Consider the following 21,789-nt stretch of genomic DNA (forward strand, 5'->3'; position numbering starts at 1 on the left):
GATTATTTCTCTTGTAGTCTGTGCAACAATTTTGAGGAGTCTAATTATCCTGGAAATTTTGCAAAATTTGATATTTACAATGTTCAAGCATTGGTATTGGTGAAAATCAGAATATCAGCATTGGCATTACCATTGATTCAAAGTGATATTGGCTTAGCTCTAGTCGCAACCAACCAGTGATCGAAGCATGTTTTACACCAAGTGGGTCCAGAGTATGATGATATACAGTGGTGGAAAGGAATACTTAACTCACGAGGTTTTAATACCAGTAGCCTTATGGGTGAAGTATTTTTCTTTCCACCACTGTACCTTGATATGCTGTCAGGAGTGTGAAGTAGGGAATAAAAATTGTATAGTTGTTGCTTGAGAAGTGTTGAAAGTACAATACCTTCTGTACTCTGTTACAGAAGCCTGTGGACCAATCGGTCGAAAACAGATCTTCTGCGTAAGTAGTGACTCGAGAGGGCTCAACCAATGAACCTCCAAGAGGGAATGGCATTCCATGAGGGGGCAACATGACTGCACCTACTAGCCATTTGCAGCAGCATGCATTGCTCTTTATTAAATAAAAATACAAGTTTAACTTGCGTGTAGTTTAAAAGGTTTCTTTCGACTCCCTCGCAGGGTCCTTCTTCAGGGTTATCCAATAAGGTCACATTAAAAGGGTGAAAACAATCATGTAAATGGTTAAAACAATTAAAGGATCAATCTTCTTCATTGATTCAAAATGTAGGTTTTTAAAGGGAACCTTTTAAACTAAACGTAAGTTAAACTTCTATTTTTATTTAATAATTTGCAAGCTGTGGTTTTGTGAATGTTTAAGAAATTACTTGGGCACTGCTCTCTACTCACTTCCTCCCCTTCTCTACTGTTATGCACAGGCTCTACAGGCCTCTGAAGCAGACTGTAGCTTCGAGTTAGAAATTCACAAATTTTTGAATTTGAATATAAAATTTTGGGTGCATCAGCATGTAGGTATTTTGCACCTGTCACATTATACGGGGTCCAGCCCTTACCACAACAAAAATAGCATAACTGTAATGTCTCTCTACTAAAATATTCTGACTTAGGTTAAAAGCTGAGACTGTAAAGTGGCACTCGGCCCAAACAAGGACAAAACACAGGACAACGCATACACAGTCCTACGAAGATTATACTGATCGTAGGTTCAGAGGCCAGAACCTCGTTAGTCTGCAAATGCAGTCCAGGGTGTACTACGTGGAAGGATCACCCCTTACCCTAAATATAGAATTTTCAAACTAGAATTATGACAACAAATTGCTCCAAAATCATAATATTATATTACTGGCTGGTTACTCTTAAGACGATGATAAAGTTTAAATATAATTGGGACATTTTCAAGTATGTTGGAAAAAGTCATGTATCATTGCATGATTTCTAGGATATTTAGACTCCGCAAGACATTCAGACTTTGAAAATGTTGTACAGGTTGCTGTATCAAGATAAAATTACACCTAATTCTTTCCGATACTGACAACACTGGTTAGTATCAGGTGACACCAATACATCTGCATTTTTACAACAAAATTCAGGTCTGTACTGCACATGGTAACAGAGTAATTGTTTCTTTTTTAAAAAAATTGGTAGCTGGTAACCACATTTACATTTTCTGCATAGGTGCCAAAAGAGCAAATTCTGCTGTGAATGTTACTATACAGGTTATCTGCACAGATGTATGTATACCTACAATCATTGAATCAGAATTGAAGTTCACAAGAGACAGCAACTTTAATAAAAACTAGAAAAGGAAGAAATAAAACATACCGTACCTCCCTTCTGAGACTGAGCAGGAACCTCAAAGTTAATTTCAGGAATCTTCACAGAGGCATAGTCCGACTTAACAACCTGGCGATTGAGATCTTGCATCTCCTTCACTTGTAATGTAATCCGAATACCCTTCTCCTGAATTTTTCCTCCGGGTTGAATCTCATTATTTTGAAAATTGCAATGCTCACACTCAAATGACATAAGGATAATTTCTTTATAGTATGGAATCTTTGTGAGCAACAGCCGTGTTATTCCCTACAAAGATGATGACTTAATTACTTTAAAATCACTCATCAATTTCAATTTTTTTTAAAAAATATTGCCAAAAAGTGATATCAGGAAGACACTTTATATCTAACATATACAGTAAAATCATACTAATACAGTGCGTCCATTTCGATCTGCAGCCGAGAGATCGGGAGAAACGTGGCGGGCGGCGCTGACGGAGATGCCGACATTTGAGACCTGTAATGCCCGCTTATTTTTGTGGACATCTTGCAAAACGAGCACTAACCTGTGTTATAACACGCAAAAGTTCTTCTGTAATTCTTCCAAGTTCCACCCTTATATACACAAATAAATACGCTTTAGAAATTATATTAAGAGCCACAGATAATACTCTGTAAAACATTTTAATCATAGTTTTGACCAGTAACGCCCTGCTTAAGTTCATATCCTTGAAAGAGTTTTGTGTCGATGGGGATCGTTTGGAGGTTTCGAATGTGCAACACTGTATCAAGATTACGCTGCAGACGAACCGTTAAAAGCTAATGGTGTTCGTGAGCTTCCTTCCACTCCGAAATCTCCTAGCTCAAGTTTTTTGTTCCTTCGCGACTACAGAGCTGTGAATATAATGGCAGGCAGATGTAAACCAAGAGCGTGTTAATTTCGTACTGTGCGTAAGTGTTTTATTCTTGGTTACTTGCCGTTACTTGTTTGTGTTATTGCAGTGTGTATGTGTGTTGTGTCAGTCAGACGATTGGAATGCCAGCCGCAAGGTTCACATTAGAACAAAGAATTTTTATGTATGACACTTACGTGAAAACAGACTCGTGTCGAGACGTGTGTAGGCAATTTGTACAGAAATTCCCAGGCGTTTCACCTCCACATAGAGATACGGTTAGACATCTTGTCCTTAAATTACGAGAAACTGGATCGTTAAATTTTAAAACACCTAAGCAAAAACGACGGATTCTAACCGAAGCAAAACTCGATGAAATTGGTGCAGCGTTAGAACGTTCTCCAAACAAACCTCTACGCCGTGTTTCACAGGAGATGGGCATGTCAAAATCATCAGCACATACAGCCACTAAGCTACTAAAATTAAAACCGTACAGAGTTTCTATAGTGCAAGAATTACGGCCCCCTGACAACGTAAGTAGAGTAAATTTCTGTAATTGGGTTTTGCAGAATATTGTAGATGGTATTGTTGATCCACAGTTAATAATTTTTTCGGATGAGGCATGGTTTCACTTGCGTGGTCATGTTTGTTCACAGAACAATAGATACTGGAGCACTGAAAATCCCCGAATAATACACGAAGTTCCGTTACATGATGCAAAAATTGGTGTGTGGTGTGCTGTAAGTGCCAAAAGAATAATAGGGCCTATATTTTTTGAAGACACAATAAATTCAGAGAGGTACCGCACACAAATACTCGCGCCGTTGTTTCAGTTGTTATCAGATAATGAGAGACAATATGGGTATTTTCAACAAGATTCGGCCACAGCCCATACCGCTGCTGCTTCTTTGGACGCCATAAGGGAGGTGTTTGATGACAGAATAATTTCAAGAGGTTTATGGCCTTCACGTGCGCCAGATCTTACCGTATGTGACTATTATTTGTGGGGAACCTTGAAAAATAGAGTCTACCGAAATAACCCTCATAGCATCGACGAACTAAAAAACAATATAAGGGCAGAACTAGGAAGAATTACGGAAGAAGAACTTTTGCGTGTGAATCAAAATTTCATCAAACGATGCCAGGAATGTGTGAATGTAGGTGGACATCACTTTGAACAACTCTTATAACACAGGTTAGTGCTAGTTTTGCAATATTTATATAAATGTCTGCATATGTCCATAAAAATATGCGGGCATTACAGGCCGCAAATGTCGGCACCTCCGTCAGCGCCGCCCGCCACGTTTCTCCCGATCTCTCGGCTGCAGATCGAAATGGACGCACGGTACATATAGAGAAAGAATAGACATTGATAATAATAATACAAATAAAATAACTAAATATGCTGACCAAGGCAGTAATTTATTTTATTAAAAACAAACTAAATGTAACGTTTCAACCTTCTAGCAAGGTCTTCTTCAGACTCTGTATCAAGTACAAAAGTAACAAGATACAAAAACAGGGTATTATATATACACAAACATTACTCCCTCCAGACTATTTAGAAAGTTGTTTGGAACTTTCTAGCAGGTGACTTTCACTTGTCAACTTTACTTTCACCTAAAAGGCTAAACACAATTACTTCCATATAGAATGTGGTTGGACTTTTAATCTCACGCTCTTTTCCCTTCATTTTTCTTCCTTCTCCTCTCCTCTTTCTCTCGTCCTTTCCACTCTTTCTAACATCTTCTTCCATTCTTTGTTTAACTTCAGTCTCCCATTCCAGTTCATTGTGTCTTCTTCACCTTTCTTATCTATTTCCTTGGCTTCCTTCCATTTTCTCACTAGCATTCTCTTCTCCCTTCCTATCTGCTTAGCCTCATTCCACTCTATGTCATCCTGTTTCAAACAAAGAATGGAAGAAGATGTTAGAAAGAGTGGAAAGGACGAGAGAAAGAGGAGAGGAGAAGGAAGAAAAATGAAGGGAAAAGAGCGTGAGATTAAAAGTCCAACCACATTCTATATGGAAGTAATTGTGTTTAGCCTTTTAGGTGAAAGTAAAGTTGGCAAGTGAAAGTCACCTGCTAGAAAGTTCCAAACAACTTTCTAAATAGTCTGGAGGGAGTAATGTTTGTGTATATATAATACCCTGTTTTTGTATCTTGTTACTTTTGTACTTGATACAGAGTCTGAAGAAGACCTTGCTAGAAGGTTGAAACGTTACGTTTAGTTTATGTTTTTAATAAAATAAATTACTGCCTTGGTCAGCATATTTAGTTTTTCATAATCATGGAAACAAGGCTTAATGGTGTTATAAATAAAATAACAAATTCAACACATATACCTATACTCTGTCCATAGCAACTGCAAAGTTGATGTAAACAAAGACATATGGCCTTGGAGAGAACTTTGATTTCAATGGCAACTGTTCCATCTGCTCTACGGATGAGCTGAGTTGAGAATCACGCAATGAGGACGTTCACAAGTCACATGCTATTGTTTACACTCACTTATTTCATGCTACATATAAAAGTAAACAATAACTCTGTTAAAATAGAAAGAAATATGGAAAGACACTATCTTATGCCTTTGCTGGACAATATATTTTATTCATATTATTTCTTTTCAAATTAAGTGCAAAACAGAAGAATTCTGTACTTTTTGTATAGTTAGTATTCTCTTTTCTTAAATTAACATCACAAATAATCATATTAAATAGACGTAAAACTTGAGATATAAGTAAATAAGATGATTTGTAAAGCAATTGAATATACAATTAATCTTAGGAATTTTATGTGTTTTTTGTCATTAAGTTTCTGATCAAAAAGCACACCTACATATTTTTTTTTACCTAGAGTATGTGATGCAAATATCCACTTTGACATCTAAAAGTGAGTAATCACCCCAAAAGACAATGTCTAAACTAGCAATAAACTTTCACTTCATTTAGTGAGAGGTCATTAATATGCTGCTGATCCTATATACCATACATTCAGAAGAAGTTGGAAGAAGTTTACTCATAACAAATATGATTCCTGCAGACAGAAACTCACATTTTCTCCACAATTCATACACAGACTCTCAATTTCTGTTGCTTCCAGCTCAGGATCATCTGCTGTTAAATCTCTAAATACTGGTTTCTCGCTTTCTCCCATTTTGTTTTCACTGGTTTCTGTCATATGGATGGTGACTTTCTACAAATAAGGAGTATTATTACTTCATACTTATTGTTCATAAAGAAAACTAAGCAAAACTTATTTATATACATTCTTCATATAAATCTTGAAAAAGGAACATTATATTGTGTCAAAACTTTGAGCAATAAGAAACTTAGTTACTGAAAAAAAAATAGTTTCATTTAGTGCAATTAAGAATGTGACTACGTGGATAACAAAAATTACCTCAACAATCTAGAAGCATTTAATATTAAGCAACTTACTTAATTTTGAAAGGCACTGAATGTTCCATTCACTCACTTAAATACTAGGCATATAACCAATTGCTTACAATACTTTTTGCCTTTTAAAAAGAATGTACCTAGGTATTTTTTACATTACCTCATGTCATGTAAAGTCATGTCCACATTACTCTTCAATATTCAGATGAATATTTTGAATTTCTTCAAGTTTTACAGTATTCAAGTAGTAAATTTTGTGATGCAAACTAAAAACTAGTTCTGATAGTAATTAGGATAATATGGACATACACTTTACTAAACGATCAAATAAAATTAGCACCAATTTTACTGATAAACCTGTTCCAGATCAAATAGAACAAAAAGTTACCCTTCAATGTTCTAATTGTATGTTGTTGTTTTCTTTTTAGAGGGGGGGCAAAGTTTTTTTTGTTTTAAGTCTACTTTATGCTCAGGTAGGCTAATCAAGACTGGGTCTACAGTTTAAAGCAGGATCAGAACCAGTATATGTCACCATCAGGGATGTAATCTAAGACCTCTTGTTTATAAGGCAATGATGCTACCACTATGCCATTGAAATTTAGTGAATGGCTATGGGACAAAGACTCTGAAACATTACTCAAACACTATACTCTGAAACATTATTTTGAGTTTCTCATTTAAGTTGCGACAAATATCCTTCAACAGTTCATTTCTTACATTTGCTTTTATTGCAATGTATTTATTTAGCATGGCCTGAGTGATTTTACCCTTCACCCATATCTTGTTTTGAGACATTGGATTGTTTGTCTTTTATAGGGCTCACCAGAGGCAACTGCCATATATGTAACTGCTGTTACCTGCAGAAACAGTAAGACATAAGAAAAGGAGAAAGTTCTTTAATTCTGCTAAAAATACTTTACAAATTAGCAAGAGAATGCAACGTATTTGACACAGCCGTCTAACCCATGGTCACTTGCTGCAAGGGCTGGACCCTCCAATGTGTCGTGTTTGTAATGTTATTTTAAGTATTAGGCATATTCTTGTTGAATGTGCCAAATTTGTTTTCCTCAAGCAGACTTTTAATCTTCCCAACAGTTTGTCACCCCGGTTGGGAGATGACAACCAAGTTTTATTGAATATTTTTAGCATTTTTGTGAAGAACTGGACTCTTCCACTGTCTGTGAAAGAGCTTTTAGTTCATTCTTACTTTTTAATGTGTTGCGTTTGTTTTGTGCAGGCCCATTTACAGCCTTGCACTTTTAATGTTTCCAAAGGGCTTTTTACACCCTTTATTTTAAGTTTTAGGTAAGTAATCTTAGATAAGGGGATATTTCCCTGTATACATTGAAGGGTGCAAAATGGCGTAAAGTTCAGAGGAACCCATAATTCAATCAATTAATAAATCTTTGAGATTTGTAGTCTTCCACTGAACAGAGCGGGATACATGGAATGGCGAGCCACCCAAGAGCAGACATTGACCCCAACATGAGGGGTAGGAAATACTGAGGGTGGGTTGCTTACATTAAGGGGTGGTTGTTACTGGGGAAGAGGAACAGAACAGCCAATGGAAAACACGCATGAGAATCCAACCCCATATACTGTGGTTCTTTTTGCGCTTGAGCAGGCTTCACGTCTTCTGATGCATGACCACTGAAAAGACTAGCGGCAGAATATGAACTTCCACCTGAAAGCATGGGAGTTTACGCACAACAGATGCATTATAATCCTTTGGAATTAATGGGAACATCATGATCACACCTTTATTTTCCATTGCTTTTCTGTGTTCTCAAGTTCTGGCAATAGAAATTAATGGCAACTGAAAAATGCATGAGAGATTTAACATGTGTTGTTGTCGTACCGGTCTGGGTGTTTATTAACACCACTTCTCTGCACATTTACTGTGGGTATGCCATATTTTACTATTAGCATTAATTATATTCGAAAAACTTTCAATGCTAGCCAATGTACTAGAAATCACTGACACAGACTTTTTGTTGAATTACATTCAGTCAGAGTCTTGAAGTCGTAATAAAGACAGCTGGCCAAATGTTCTACATTACTATGTTCAACTATTCTGTAGGTAGTTGTTTTTGACAGGTAAAAATTCCACGAAATCCACTACACTGGGGGTTGGGGTCATTCTGTCTTTTAAAGGGGTGGTTGCAAACTATTGGTCCACAACACAAAATGACCAACTGCGTGAGAATGATTGAAGTTATGATGAAACTGAGCTCACCACCATGTTTCCTGTCAAAGTCTAACCTATTTTGATATGTTACATGACCACCTTTTCATTTAAGAAAATGATGTTGATTCCAAGATGGCAGCCATCTTGGTAGCATGGTCTGGATGTTTTTACCCCTTCCCAACATCATGTCTTGCGACATTGGGTTTATTTGTATGTCTGGCCTTTAAATGGGTGGTTCCAAACTAGTGGATCACCCTGTATACAAACTAGAGTTGCAAGCTGTTTTTTTTTTCTTAGATAAAAAGCTGGCTTTTGGGGGGGGGGGAATGGAAATTTTGGCTTTTTACCAATTACAGCTAACTTATTTCACTTGAAGTTACTGTCTTGAGTTTACAGGTTTGTAGTGACATATTGTACAACTAGCAAAAAAAATTACATGATGAAGCAGCCAAGAGGCAGATATTGGCCAATCCCAGTGCAGGTTCACCACCTCTATTTTTTAGATTTTTCCTCTTTGAAAATAAATTACATTGTTCCCTAGGATGTTCCCAATATTTCCGTATTACTTCTGTTCATAACATAAATGTAATGTAACAAGGAGACAAAATGTACTTGGTGGGGATATCAGACGCCATCTTTGAATGCATCTCATTCGAGACACTCATGTCAGTGACAGTGTGCAATTGGTTGGTAATGATGGTAATATCTGAAATTATTGCATTTAATAAACAACTGCACTTCTACAAACAAAAAGAATTAATAAAAAAATACTATGGATTTTGTGAGTTTTAGTGAATGATAAAATATATGTGAGACACTCATGCAATAATTGGTTATTATTTTTTATTAATGATAGTAATTTTTGTAATTATTATAATTAATAAATAACAGCACATATATAATCAGCAAAGGAAGCAGTGTTTCAATAATAAAATGGTTTCTTGAATTTTAGTGATGATAAAAAAAAAAGGTGTGGACCTGTGAGCCTCTCCCCGGTATATACAGTAAGTTGCTTGTACGGCACAGGTAAGCTAGGGTTAAAACTAAACGTGTAGTCCTGATGAGCATAACTGACTATGAAATGGACTTTAAAAAAGCTTTTACATGTTTGTATCTCAATTAAAATGTTGATGTCATAAAATATGAAACAAATGTTAATATGAAAATATTTGATGTTGCGGGACAATTAAAAAATCTTTACTGTTGACAACACATATGCAGACGTATACGTATTACGTGAATCTGTGTATATATCCTGTTTAATGGAGCTTTGAGACGGAAGCGATATGTTGCTCTTGGAAACCAACACTTAGAAGTAAATGTAACCTATCGAACCGAAGCAACATAAGCTGCAAGTGTCACTTGTCACTTGGCCTGTACCATTTTCTCAGGGAACTTTCAGACCAAAGCAACAGACCTTTTGAACCAAAGTGCGACAATGAGCTAAACATGTCATTTGCATTTTGCTCTGATTATACTGTTTTCTCAATAGCATGCATCGTGCTGCTTTGGTCTGTTGTTCTTGCATGCACAATGATTTTTTTTGCTTTATACTGCAAGAGACTGTGTCACTTGTCATCTGTGACTTCAGTCTGAAGGCTCCTTCAGTGGCATGCATCACGTCACAAGTCTTGTTTGCGCATGCGTGTGGGATGCTTGCTTACAGACTGAAGGGGTCCAAGTCACTTGTCACTTCATTCTGTTGCTTTAGTCTGAGTGTTCTTTATACTTAACAAGATTGTTTGCTACTTCATCCGAGACTTAAGACTTAATATAGTTTGTAAATCACAGAGAACAAATTGCAAGTACTGTTGTTGGAAAAAGGCTCTTTTATAGAAGGTTCCTTTCATAATAATGAATGGTCCTCTGGAGTAGAATAAAGTAATGCTGTTGCCTTGTGATAAGAAGGGGTCTGAGGTTCCTCAGTGGAGGCAGAGTGCTTCGGATCTCATTTCAAACTGTAGGTCCAGTCCAGATTTCATAAATAGATTTTTTTTACATTTGTGGCCAGTCTTATTTGTTTCTGCTTCAGTGCCAGTGTTTTTCAACCGCCGGGCTGCTAAAGGTCTGTTGCACCCAAGGGTTGATGACTAATCTAAATCTAATTTCATATTTGACAGCAAGTTTATACATAATTGAAGTATGATTGTGCCATAGTTGATATATTAATATTAATTGAGGGTGCATCTTCATTTCCATATAAACTCTAAAGATCAGAAATGTATTTATGAGTGAAATTGTTGGGATCAGGGCATCAACTTGTAACAAATAAATTTACTGGTCTGTGGTCTCACAAAGGTTGAGAACCAGCGCAACAAGTAGCCAAAATACATCACGAGTTGCCCCGTGACCAGGTTTAGTGCGCATTTAACCAAATTATACATGATGTACTGGAAAGCCAGAATATGAATATATTTTACTAAACACAAAATTTAATGTAATGAGATTTGATACTAGATTTTCAAAAGGTAGAGCAGTATTTTTTTTCTTTTTTTGCTTCATGTAGCCTATGTAGCCTATTCGTATAACAAATTCAAACGTTGAAAATCATATCATACTTTTAGGTTATATTAAAAACACATACAAAACTATTCTAGTTCTGTGAATATGTTTATACTACATAGCCTACCAAAATATGAAGATAACACTGAAAGAACCGATCATTAAAAAAAGCCAGTTTTTTTTTACAACACTGTCTAGCTACAAATTTCATATTGCCAATTGTATTGTATATTTAGAAATGAGTGTCTATTTTACAGTAGGGAGATAAACAAAAACCCAACCCAAAAAGCAGCGGAAAAAAATCTGTTTTCTTTCCAAAGAAGCCACTTTCTTTTGGACCACTTCCAACTCTAATACAAACATATGTAAATCTACTAAATATACCTATGTTGTAGCACAAAAATTCATGCAGTTACTTTTCTGAAATAGTCACAAATATAATCATTGGCACTCTCTGTTGATAGTTATAATAAATTAAGAAAGGTCTTGGTAATGTGCAGTAGTGTTTTTAATTAAGGTCTCCATTAGCGTGTCTCATAAATTAGCATAAATTTTATACATCAGCCATCAAAATTTCACAACTTTCTTTTCATTATATGTCAGAACATATTTAGAGGATTAGTGAAACATAAATACAGACAAGTTCAAAAGGTCGCCTTTGGCTAAAATATTAATTTATGCAATTTGATGTTTTATGCAGTAAGAAACTAGTTTTGTTTATGAAAAATCATTTTTTACAACAATGGGAAACACACATAAGTCTTTGGTCATTTTTTATTTGAATCTGCACACTTTGATTGGCTTGCAGAACATTGACCTGTGAATGTTGCATGCTGAAATATTATTATCTTCTTAGTGTACTACACTCCTGTAACGGGAGTCAGGAGAAACATATAGAAGCAAATCCTGAAAACTCTGACAAGTAGCTGTACAAGTATATAAGGCCCAGAGAAGAAAAAAATGATATGGTTTCTTACATAGATCAAAGCTACAAGTATATAAAATGTCGTTGAAATCAGTGTCGGTGGGTGACAAGGTGTGTGTAATTTGACATGGAAAGACCAGTTTAATTCTCATCTGTGTTAGATTGTTATTATTATTGATTTACTTTACTTCGCTTTTTGTGCCACTTTTGGTTAATTTGCGAAGATGAGGATGAGTGATATGATGAATGGACACTCACCAACATCCATACCCAGGCTGGGATTCAAACCCGGTACCTCTGACACTGTAGTGTGATGTGCTAACCACTCCACCACAGGGGCCATGTAGGGCTATATTCACAAGTAATTACTTCAATCATAACATTGTCTTTTATCTTATTTTATTATAGCCCTATTCATTGGCAGTATTGTTGAACTTACTGCTAAGAAGCTATTTTAAAATTAAAAATAGGTGTGACTACTACTGTTACCAGGTAGTGAGAATAGCAGAAAGTGCTGAAGACCAGAAATTATATGATTAAGTGTTGGGAAGTATTTACAGAAGTAATGGAGCAATTGAAGGTGACGGGAGTGTTCTCCGATTTATTTACTAGAGAATGTACTAACCAAATAAGTTTTCCGGATGAAGTATCAGAGGTTCTGATGTCCCAGTCACTGTTTGAAATTTGGATATTGTGTGTGTAAGGTGTAATATATTGCTTTTCATAATGGCGATATTTCTCCGGAAAGAAGTGAGGAAGCCATGTTTTGTGGAATGTAGCCACTGAGTTGGGTTGTCTACAGTGTTGCCACACAGTGTGTTTGTCACTTGAAGAGGAAGGGCCGGTTGAGAATGGCGGGACAGCAGAGTGTGAAGATTGTAAATGTTGTGCAACTGCATTGCTGGAGTGTGGAGGAAAATGGACTTCAGCTGATAAAGAAACTAATTAAGTTTGGTGTCCTACCGAAAGAAGGTGATTACATGTATCCCCGAGGACATGTTCTTAGTTTGTGCAAAGACAGTTCACACATTGATAAGTACTCATGGAAGTGCTATAAAAGTTTTGTAGGGTGTGGCAAGACTGTATTCACCGTTGGATTGTACACACTACAAACTTTGAAGGTAAGCTTACTGTTATTTGAAGTATGTTTGCCAAACCTAACCTAACGTTACGTCAAATTTTCAAGTTACAGACGTGACCGGGAAATTGTAATGTCAGATTCGTGTTCAGGAGGCCTCATGTAGAAAGTATACAAAATTTCAAACAAATCAGGGAACACTCTTGTCATCTTCAATTAAGCTGAAGTAATTTTAATGCTAATAGCCCTAAACTTACCTAACCTAACAATGAAAGCATTTAGGAATGTAATACCCTTCCATACTTATGTCATGTGACATATTAGCAGCATCAATCATTATCAGAACACCCTGAAGTATTTTTTCAACTCCATGCATGCAGAAAAACAAGTACTCGTCTCCTGTATGAAAATAAATGCACACTGACAAAGCTTCACATACCAACAACGAAAAAATACAGACCGGTATAGCAGGGTAGGCCAGGGTGAAGATCATGCGCATTTTAAAATCTTGTGAAAATAGCTCACCACCTGGTCATAAGTTACTATGTTTTTTTTACTAGAAAATTGGGTAACAGTTAGATATAGCGAAAACACATTTCTTCCAATTTACAGGAGAAAAGACAGGAAAGTACTTACGGAATTGAGTTCCTGTGGACTTTTGGAAGCTGGGAATAGTGTTTTTTTACATTCGTGCAACTTATCTGGCCGGTAAATAATGTAATTTTCGACATTCACGTATCTCCGTTGCACCATAGCACGTGCCACCATTACCGTCGACTACGTGAATCAAACGTTCCGTGCGTTCAACCCCCTGTCAGTGTAGCACCACGCGTAGTTTTACAAGATGACGCGTGAGTGTTTTGCTTTTTAAATTTAATTTTCTATGTTTGCCTAACCTAATCTTCCGTGAATGGTTTGTGGATCAATTTTATCCTAAAAACAATCATTTTTCAGTTAAGAAGTGTTAGTGTATAGCCTGACAAGTTAAGTCCCGATATGCGCAGTCGCTGCGGAGCACTTCCTATTACGTCATCCTCCCCACCACTCTTCTACTCACTGGTCTGGTGTTGAGAGTACCAGTGGTTCCAACTCAGCAAAATTGAGCTAAAACAAATGTGACAAACGATTTTCACTATTCAGCGTGATGGTGCATGCTGGCTCCTATTATATCAGTGGTTCATTTTATTTAATCCGGCCTTTGAAAATGTGTGCGATGCGCCGATCGTAAACTGTGGTATTATGCACGTGCGTTAAGGTTTATAACGAAGAGAAACTACAGGGTGAATGACTTCATTTTCTAATTGCCACATCGAGCAGTGGTCTGATTTTTTTTTTTTAAACCGAGTGGGGTGGTGGTTCGTTTGTTTATCGTACAACAATCACTACGAGAAGGCAATCTGATAACACACTTGCCTGTGTTCTAAAGCATTGAAATGTTCATGCTCTTTACTCTTGGCTGCAAGATTCTTACTTTGAAAGAGATGGACTTATGGACGAGCGTGTAGATGAACTGATAATTAGACTTGGTGAAGCCGATTCAGACACGGACACAGATTCATCGGTAGAGACAGACTCGGATGAGTGGGAGAGTGAAACTGAAGGAGAACTGGAAAACATTTAGAAGGTGAGCTCAGTTCTATCGTTTATATATTTTTCATTTTTCTATCATTTTATTTCATACATTTCTTATGCTGGTAAGAAATATCATTAATATAACAATTCATTTAAGGTTTAAAGGGAAAATATCAAAATGTATTTAGAATTTAGCGTAATCAATAGGTAGCGTAGGTGAGGGTATACTATTTATGCCTTTCACATTCAAATTTTGTTGAAAATTCTCAGACGATTCCGCTCCCTCCAGGTTGCAACACTGTGAACCAAAGTCTCCGCAGACAAAGGAGTGGAGAAATGTGATGTGAGGTGCGCAAACAATGGATTGCAGCATCTTGTTTTTAAACTTGTCAAGTTATAGCAACCACGCGGTAGTTTTACAAGATGACGTGTGCCCGTTCTTTTTTTTCAATTCAATTTTCTGTTTGCCTAACCTAACCTTCCGTGACTGGTTTGTGGATCAATTTTTGATTAAAAACCTTTTGTGAATAGTTTGTGCGGCATTTATAGGTTCATAAGTTTGGTAACACTGCATATCAGCTGACGACACTGCATATCAGCTGATGATAGACAACGTGAGTCAAGATTTGGCCACCAATTAGCAACGACCAATAAATACTTATAATGTTAAAAATAACACTTTTTTCATTGAAAAAAAAAGTAATCTGAAGTTGAAAAATGTTCTGCTATGCATATGAGGTAAGTACAAATGAAATTAATTTGAAAATAAAAGAGTTAAATGTGTTTTCGCTCTATCTAACTAGTACCGAAAATTGATCACTCCATCTTCAACCCCTCTGGCTAGACTCTACTTTACGTCCTTATCTGCATTGTGATTGCCTCTTTGAGCTCGCGGTGCAGCAGCCGGCATCTCTTCGGGTGAGTACCTTTTTTGGTACTAGTTTACTATCCTTCGGACAGATTTCTTCATTTCTACAGAAGAAACTGCTTACCGTAATAAGTTCCTGTAGTATTGTCTAACATCTGGAAGGTGTTTTGTGTGATGTGGGAATGTTTCATAGCGGAAATTCAACCATTGACGCATAGCCCCACGAACCATTTCCGGTAAGGTTAGGTTAGGTAGGGTCACAATAGGTTCCAATAGTTAAAAATTGGTTTCGAAAAAAATATGCGTAGCCCCACACACCATTCTTGCATAGCCCCACACACAATTCTCGCATAGCCCCACGAACCATTGACACATAGCCCCACAAAATTTGCGGAAACGTACGTTCTTCAGTTACAAAAACACTTTTTTAAAAAAAAAAATTGATAAAAAAAAACGTGAATACATGTTAAAAAATGATCCGCGAAGCAGATAGGTAAGTACAAATGTCAAAAATTGACGAAACTCAGAAGTTATAGGTGTCCGAAGGATAGTAAACATTTACCCATTTTTCTTTTTACACTTTCTGTTCATGATAGCCCCACTAACCATTCACGGGGATGAGGTATGCCTACAAGGTTAGGTTCGATTAGCACTCATTTCACCCCTAAATATGTGCTTAATCATCGAAAAAATTCCTCAGTACGTTCAATTACTCATATCCGGACAACATCGGTTTTTCTCGATTTACTCCTCCAGGAAATTTTTCCTCGCTTTGGGATTTACGTTGTTGAATTCCTTATAAAATAAGCTTTCCAACGATATACGACACGTATTCCTTAGAAAAAGGACGTAAACTAGTCTTACCCCTCCCTTTCTCCCCCGATAGGCTTGTAATATCATGTGACTGCTCTTCAAGACCTATCAAACAGTCTCTGAATCACTAGTATAAGTGCAATGATTGCCGAAATATTGCAATTTAAAATTAACGAAATGCTGAAAACATGGTAAATTTCTCGTAAGGGACAAACGGATTTCATCAAATTTACAGGAGAAATTACTTACCGAATGCAGTTTCTTTATACTTCTGGAAGTTCGGGGAAGTGTTTTCTCGCATCGTTCATCGATTTTGACGGTAAATCATCTATTTTTCGATATAAATGTGTGACCGATGCACGGAAGTTCTTGCATCCATTTACTTCCAGGTGGATGTAGCCTGTGTGTGATGACGTAATCCTGGTCAGTGTTTCCAAACACGTGTTTTTGTAACTGAAGAAGATACGTTTCCACAAATGGTTCGTGGGGCTATGCGTCAATGGTTCGTGGGGCTATGCGTCAATGGTTCGTGGGGCTACGCGAGAATGGTGTGTGGGGCTACGCATATTTTTTTCGAAACCAATTTTTAACTATTGTAACCTATAGTGACCCTACCTAACCTAACCTTACCGAAAATGGTTCGTGGAGCTATGTATGAATGGTTTGTGGGGCTATGCGTCAATGGTTTGTGGGCCACGTAGGTATTTTTGGGTGCAGTGGGGTGGAAACACTGCATGCTGAGTTCAGTAGTGAAACTGTGATCGCCATTTAGCGTGTTACCGAAGGCAAAAAGAAACTAAGAAAACTTACTCAATATGTCGCAAATAGAGCTTATTTCCGTGAAATAAGCGAAATGCCACCTTCAGCAATGTTTCTCAATGCAGAATACGTAAGTACGAATATTCAAATTAAATGAACTAGCAAATTTTAGCTGTTTGTCCCATACGAGAAATTTACCGAAAACATTTGTCGAAATTGTACATTTTGCATCCTTCTAATTTCGGAATTACAAAGGAATATTATTATACAACTGCTGCCATCATTATTATTTTCTAATTTTATAGTATATAACACTTCCATCATGTAAAAAATCTTTCACGAGCCTCCCTGATGTTGCCTTATTATCAAGGAATCCCAGGGTCAGTAAAAAAAAAATCAGTAGTTTGGAACCAACTTTAAACTATAGGTCCTCCGAAAGCCTACGTGAGTGTAAAGTACTTTGTCCGTCAACTAGTTCTATTTCACCTCGTGATATCATTTGATATTTTCAGCCAATAAATGATATAATTCACATGAACTGTACTAACCAATTCAATTAAATATAAATTAATGTTTTCACATTAACTATAACGTTTTGCAACTACACCCAGAACGGTAATTTCATTGGACAACTTCTACCATGCGTTTGACTGCAACAAATTACCCACGACCACTAGCAATAAAAAAACATAAATTAATAATACTTATTTGACTGTCTTTGTAGCTTTTATATGGAATGAAGGCTTAACATACGTTGAAGAGAAAATTTCTCATTTGTGAAATATAATTCTAATTGGTATTTAAGATCTAATAATATATTTTCTTTTGTTTTCATCTTCTTCTGTGACAATTTGCTTGTCAGCAGTGATTTCACAGAACAGGCGAACACTCATTTTTTACACTGCTCCTTGCGGATCCCGAGCAGTCGGGAAATACCGAATGGTCATTAAAAAGTCGTTAATTATCGACGTTTTCTCTATTATAAATGTCTGGAACTTATCGGAAATTGTTAGTTTTTGTACCAGAAATGCAAAAACAATCACTTAAGGTGAAAATTATCTGTAGAATTCGAGATTTCCAGAACTTCGGGAAATTTCGAACATTTCCCGTCCCGGAAAGTTCCCGACTTTCTCGGGAAATTGCGAATTCTTCCCGTCCCGAATGTCAGGATTTTAAAAAAAAATTCCTGTTTCGATCCCGTTCCGACTCAAAAAATTCTGTCCCGCACACCCCTACATCTTATCATAAATTATATCATCAATCTATTCTTAATATTCTAATTATACAACAAGTTAAATTTGCTTGCAAAAGGAACATCGATACCACGACTGAAAATGAAACTCGTGGAACAATGGAACGAATGGTGCAAGTGCAAGGATCAATTTAAGTTTGTGACTAAGGCCCGTATTCATAGTCGTTTCTCAAGAAAGGAAAGCGTCTTGAGATCTCTCTTAAGACGCCATGCTGTTTCATAAACGTATCTCAAGATACTAGCCAAGAGACGGTTTACTTCACCATCTTGGATAAGAACAGTCTGTGCCAAGAGACACTTTTGGCGTTTCATAGTTCTCTCTCAAGATCCATCTTAAGATTCGCTGTTTCATAGACACTTCTTGGCAGCGTAAGAGCGATATTCGGTCTCTTAAGATCCTGTATTCGCCAAGAGAACGAAACAGGTCTCTTGAGATACAGAATGTTCTCTTGAGAAAATAAAAATGGACGTTGCAGTAAGAAACTATGATGAAGAGGATGGATATTTTGAAGATTTTCTCATTGCAACAGCTGTTTTGTCCAGTTTTTATGCCTCAGTTTTGCATCAGGTATGTAAATTGAACTACTCTCTACGTAATTATCTTAATTTGAGGAAACATAAACCTTGTTAATTGGTTGTACTGCGTCTCTTTCTTCGGTTTATTGATTCATAAAGAAAAGTGTAATCCTGTATTATGATAATATTGCTTCTGCATGAACATTATTTGATTCTGAAGTAGTGCATCGATTTGTTATTCAGTTGTGTAGCAAAATAATGGAATACAATAGGATTTCGGTGCCGTTAACCCAATGTACTCCCTCGAGAATTGTTTTGTTTTCTTTTTAATGGACAGATTTCGATGTTTTACGTAATATTAAATTGGTTCCAACTCGCGGAAAACACAAATAACGGATGTATTTGATTCCAAAGTATGACCGGCGTAAGTTAAAACCTTCCATCTACGGTTACTTTCGCCGCCTTTTATTAGTAAAAAACAGTTTATGTGCACACAAAAAGAGCGAAAGAACACGTCAACTCCAAACCTAACACTCCTAACTTAACGACGAAAAATTTTAGCTCCTGTTGTGGAATGTCGTGCTGGGTGCTATATTCACTTGCACGAAGCCCTCAGGCTGTTTCACAGTAAGGTAACAGACGTACTTTATTTCACAATGACACATCTGTGCGAGCTAAAAATAGTGAAAAACCTCAACATTTAACATAAACCATGCAAGGCATTTACTTTTTTGAGGGAGTACAGATTGTTAAGGGTACCTAGTATTTCTATTTTGGGCAACTACTGGCACAATGTGGTGAGACCAGATATATCTTTCACACATTTTCAATGTATGTATGTCAAATTACTCACACTAACTTGGGAAAATAAACAAGACAATAACAGTTAATCAAACTACCTAACCTGTGCACTATAGAAGTTTCTGATTATTTTTAGACACACAAATGGAATACCTAACTGCCCTCCCTAACATGCAGTGCAAAAGATAGAATACAAGAAAATATTTGTGTCTTAAAAATAAATTTCCACAGTGACAAATCACGAGACCTGGTGAAAATAGCCCCAAAGCTTGGTTCATCACCTGGTGAATGAAGGTAGTCGCTGATTTTATTTTATTACTACAGTATATATGATTACACAAAAATATATGATTTAACATGAACATATTTGAACAAGCATAATTGTGAAATCATGAATATTTCTCTTCTATTTTCCATTCCAAAGGTGTACACAGAAGAGGCTGTATCCCTTCAGATAATTTTTATTTGACATAAATTAATTTAGGTCCAAACTCTGCTTTTGTAATTTCGATATTCTCATAGTACACACGTGCATTTACATAAATCATATTCTACATGTGCCTATAAGCAAATACTGAACAGGTTTTTTGATGAGAATAATTTTACCATCCTGCTCATGTGCACTTATGCAAGTAACTTATGCAAGTAGTTTAGGCAGGTATGTAGCAATTGTTTAGATTTGAATAATACGGAAAAACTTTTACAAACACAGTTATTTTCATGTTATTAACTTCAGAAATGAGTATTTTCTGCATTTCAAAATGCACAAGATATGGACATTTTAATAATCAGGTATGTGTATTGGGTTAATTTGTGGTTAGGCATTAATTTATGTGGAATGAATTTTCTTTACAACTTTCCATGTTCTTATTTTAAATTGTGAGATCAGTCTTAAGGATATTTTGTTGTTATTTTTTCAGGTAGTGCAGGTCCCAAAAGTGAGTTCTTGACTTCGTGGCTAGATGGGCAGGAAGTATTTATGATAATTGATATTCCAAAGGACAAGATGCAATTCTTCATGGCAAGGGATATTCAGCTCAGCTCGACCATACCTCTACAGTCCATTCCAAGACCCACCAGCTGCTCCTGAAAGAGGTACAACTATGCCCATGCTCAGCAGAGGAATGTTGTGGAGAGTACCTTTGGGATATGGAAGCGACGTTTTCCACGTTTGTCCAGAAGACTTGGAAACAGTTCGAGACATTGTTATCGCGTATGCAGTTTTCCACAATATGGGTATCATATACAGTGGCGATGTTGAAATTTTCAAGGAACCTCAGATATCATGTCTGTAGAAATAGAGCCTACACGTGTGCATTGTAACAAAGGAGCTTCTTGTGAATAGACTGTTCATATGAATATAACAATGTGGTCAGCTTATACTTTGTCAAAGACTATTCACTCAGTTTTCAATGTTTCTCTTTTTCTCTCGCACACAATTTTCTGCATCAGCATGTGTGTGTGACAGTGAATTATAGTGGTAGCAATACTAGTTTTATGAGATGCCACCTGGGTATCTCTTCGTTTGATTTTTATTGTGAACGCTGTTTTAGCATTTTCCATGACGTTAAATTCGTATTCATCCAAGTTCTGTGTGCATTGATATACGGAAATATTGGGAACATGAGGTGGTGAACCTGCACTGGGATTGGCCAATATCTGCCTCTTGGCTGCTACATCATGTAATTTTTTTTTGCTAGTTGTACAATATGTCACTACAAACCTGTAAACTCAAGACAGTAACTTCAAGTGAAATAAGTTAGCTGTAATTGGTAAAAAGCCATTTTTTAGATTTTTTGTTCCTCTTTGAAAATTTAAAGGACTTATATAGTTTTGAATATCATAGCAGTTTTTGTAAGGAGAGAAGACTTTGGAAAGAGTTGCCCTGGTGTAGGCCAAAGGTTCAGTTGAGTCTTGACCCTCCAACTTCCCCGCCACCCTCCCAGATCGCACCAGGCCGTCATAATAAATGAACAACTAAATACAATATAATAATAAATGAACACCTAAATACAAAGATTTGTGTATTTACATGTCCATTCCCACTTGCCAAGAGGGCCCACCCAAACCCCAACCCCAACCCCTCAGGTCGTTGTATGGCATGAGATAACACTATAATACCCTTTATCTAAGAGCATATTACATATTATAATTCATTTTAATGGTGAAAGCATTTTTAAAAAAATACTACGTTTAATATGAAAGTTAACACTGTAAAAAGTTACCATGTTCTATACAGAACGTAACACTTTTAAAATACATACTAAGCAAGATCCATAGTCCATAGAGAACTTAACAACCTGATCGCCTCCGACAGCAGGTACCCAACTCTTCCACCACTCCCTACCCTCCGCCCACCCGTTTATGCTTATAATACTAGTATTATACCCGTCCCCAAGGCTGAGCTGAACCTATGGTCAACGTCACCGAGCCACTTTCGAAAAACCGCTATGATATTCCAAAACCTGAAAGGAATGAATATGCTTAGA

At 36.7% G+C, this 21,789-nt stretch overlaps 1 protein-coding gene across 9 annotated transcripts in view; it reads right to left on the reverse strand.

The window, feature by feature from the left end:
* Zpr1 (zinc finger protein Zpr1) overlaps positions 1–21,789 on the reverse strand; it is a 188,947-nt gene that overhangs the window by 12,483 nt on the left and 154,675 nt on the right. For 6 of the 9 annotated variants that reach the window (XM_083118802.1, XM_083118794.1, XM_083118801.1 and 3 more), the window contains exons 2-3: positions 5,683–5,823; positions 1,791–2,043 (exon numbers count right to left, since the gene is read on the reverse strand). In XM_083118802.1, the coding sequence (XP_082974928.1) occupies positions 1,791–2,043; positions 5,683–5,823 (394 nt within the window). Of the gene's footprint in view, positions 1–1,790; positions 2,044–5,682; positions 5,824–6,414; positions 6,433–17,279; positions 17,379–17,484; positions 17,541–21,789 lie in introns of those variants that run through there. The other 3 variants (XM_083118795.1, XM_083118797.1, XM_083118800.1) reach the window with 3 other exon arrangements.

This window comes from Lepisma saccharinum, chromosome 3 (genome assembly GCF_977018435.1).
Source record: "Lepisma saccharinum chromosome 3, izLepSacc3.1, whole genome shotgun sequence".
NCBI lineage: Eukaryota > Metazoa > Arthropoda > Insecta > Zygentoma > Lepismatidae > Lepisma > Lepisma saccharinum.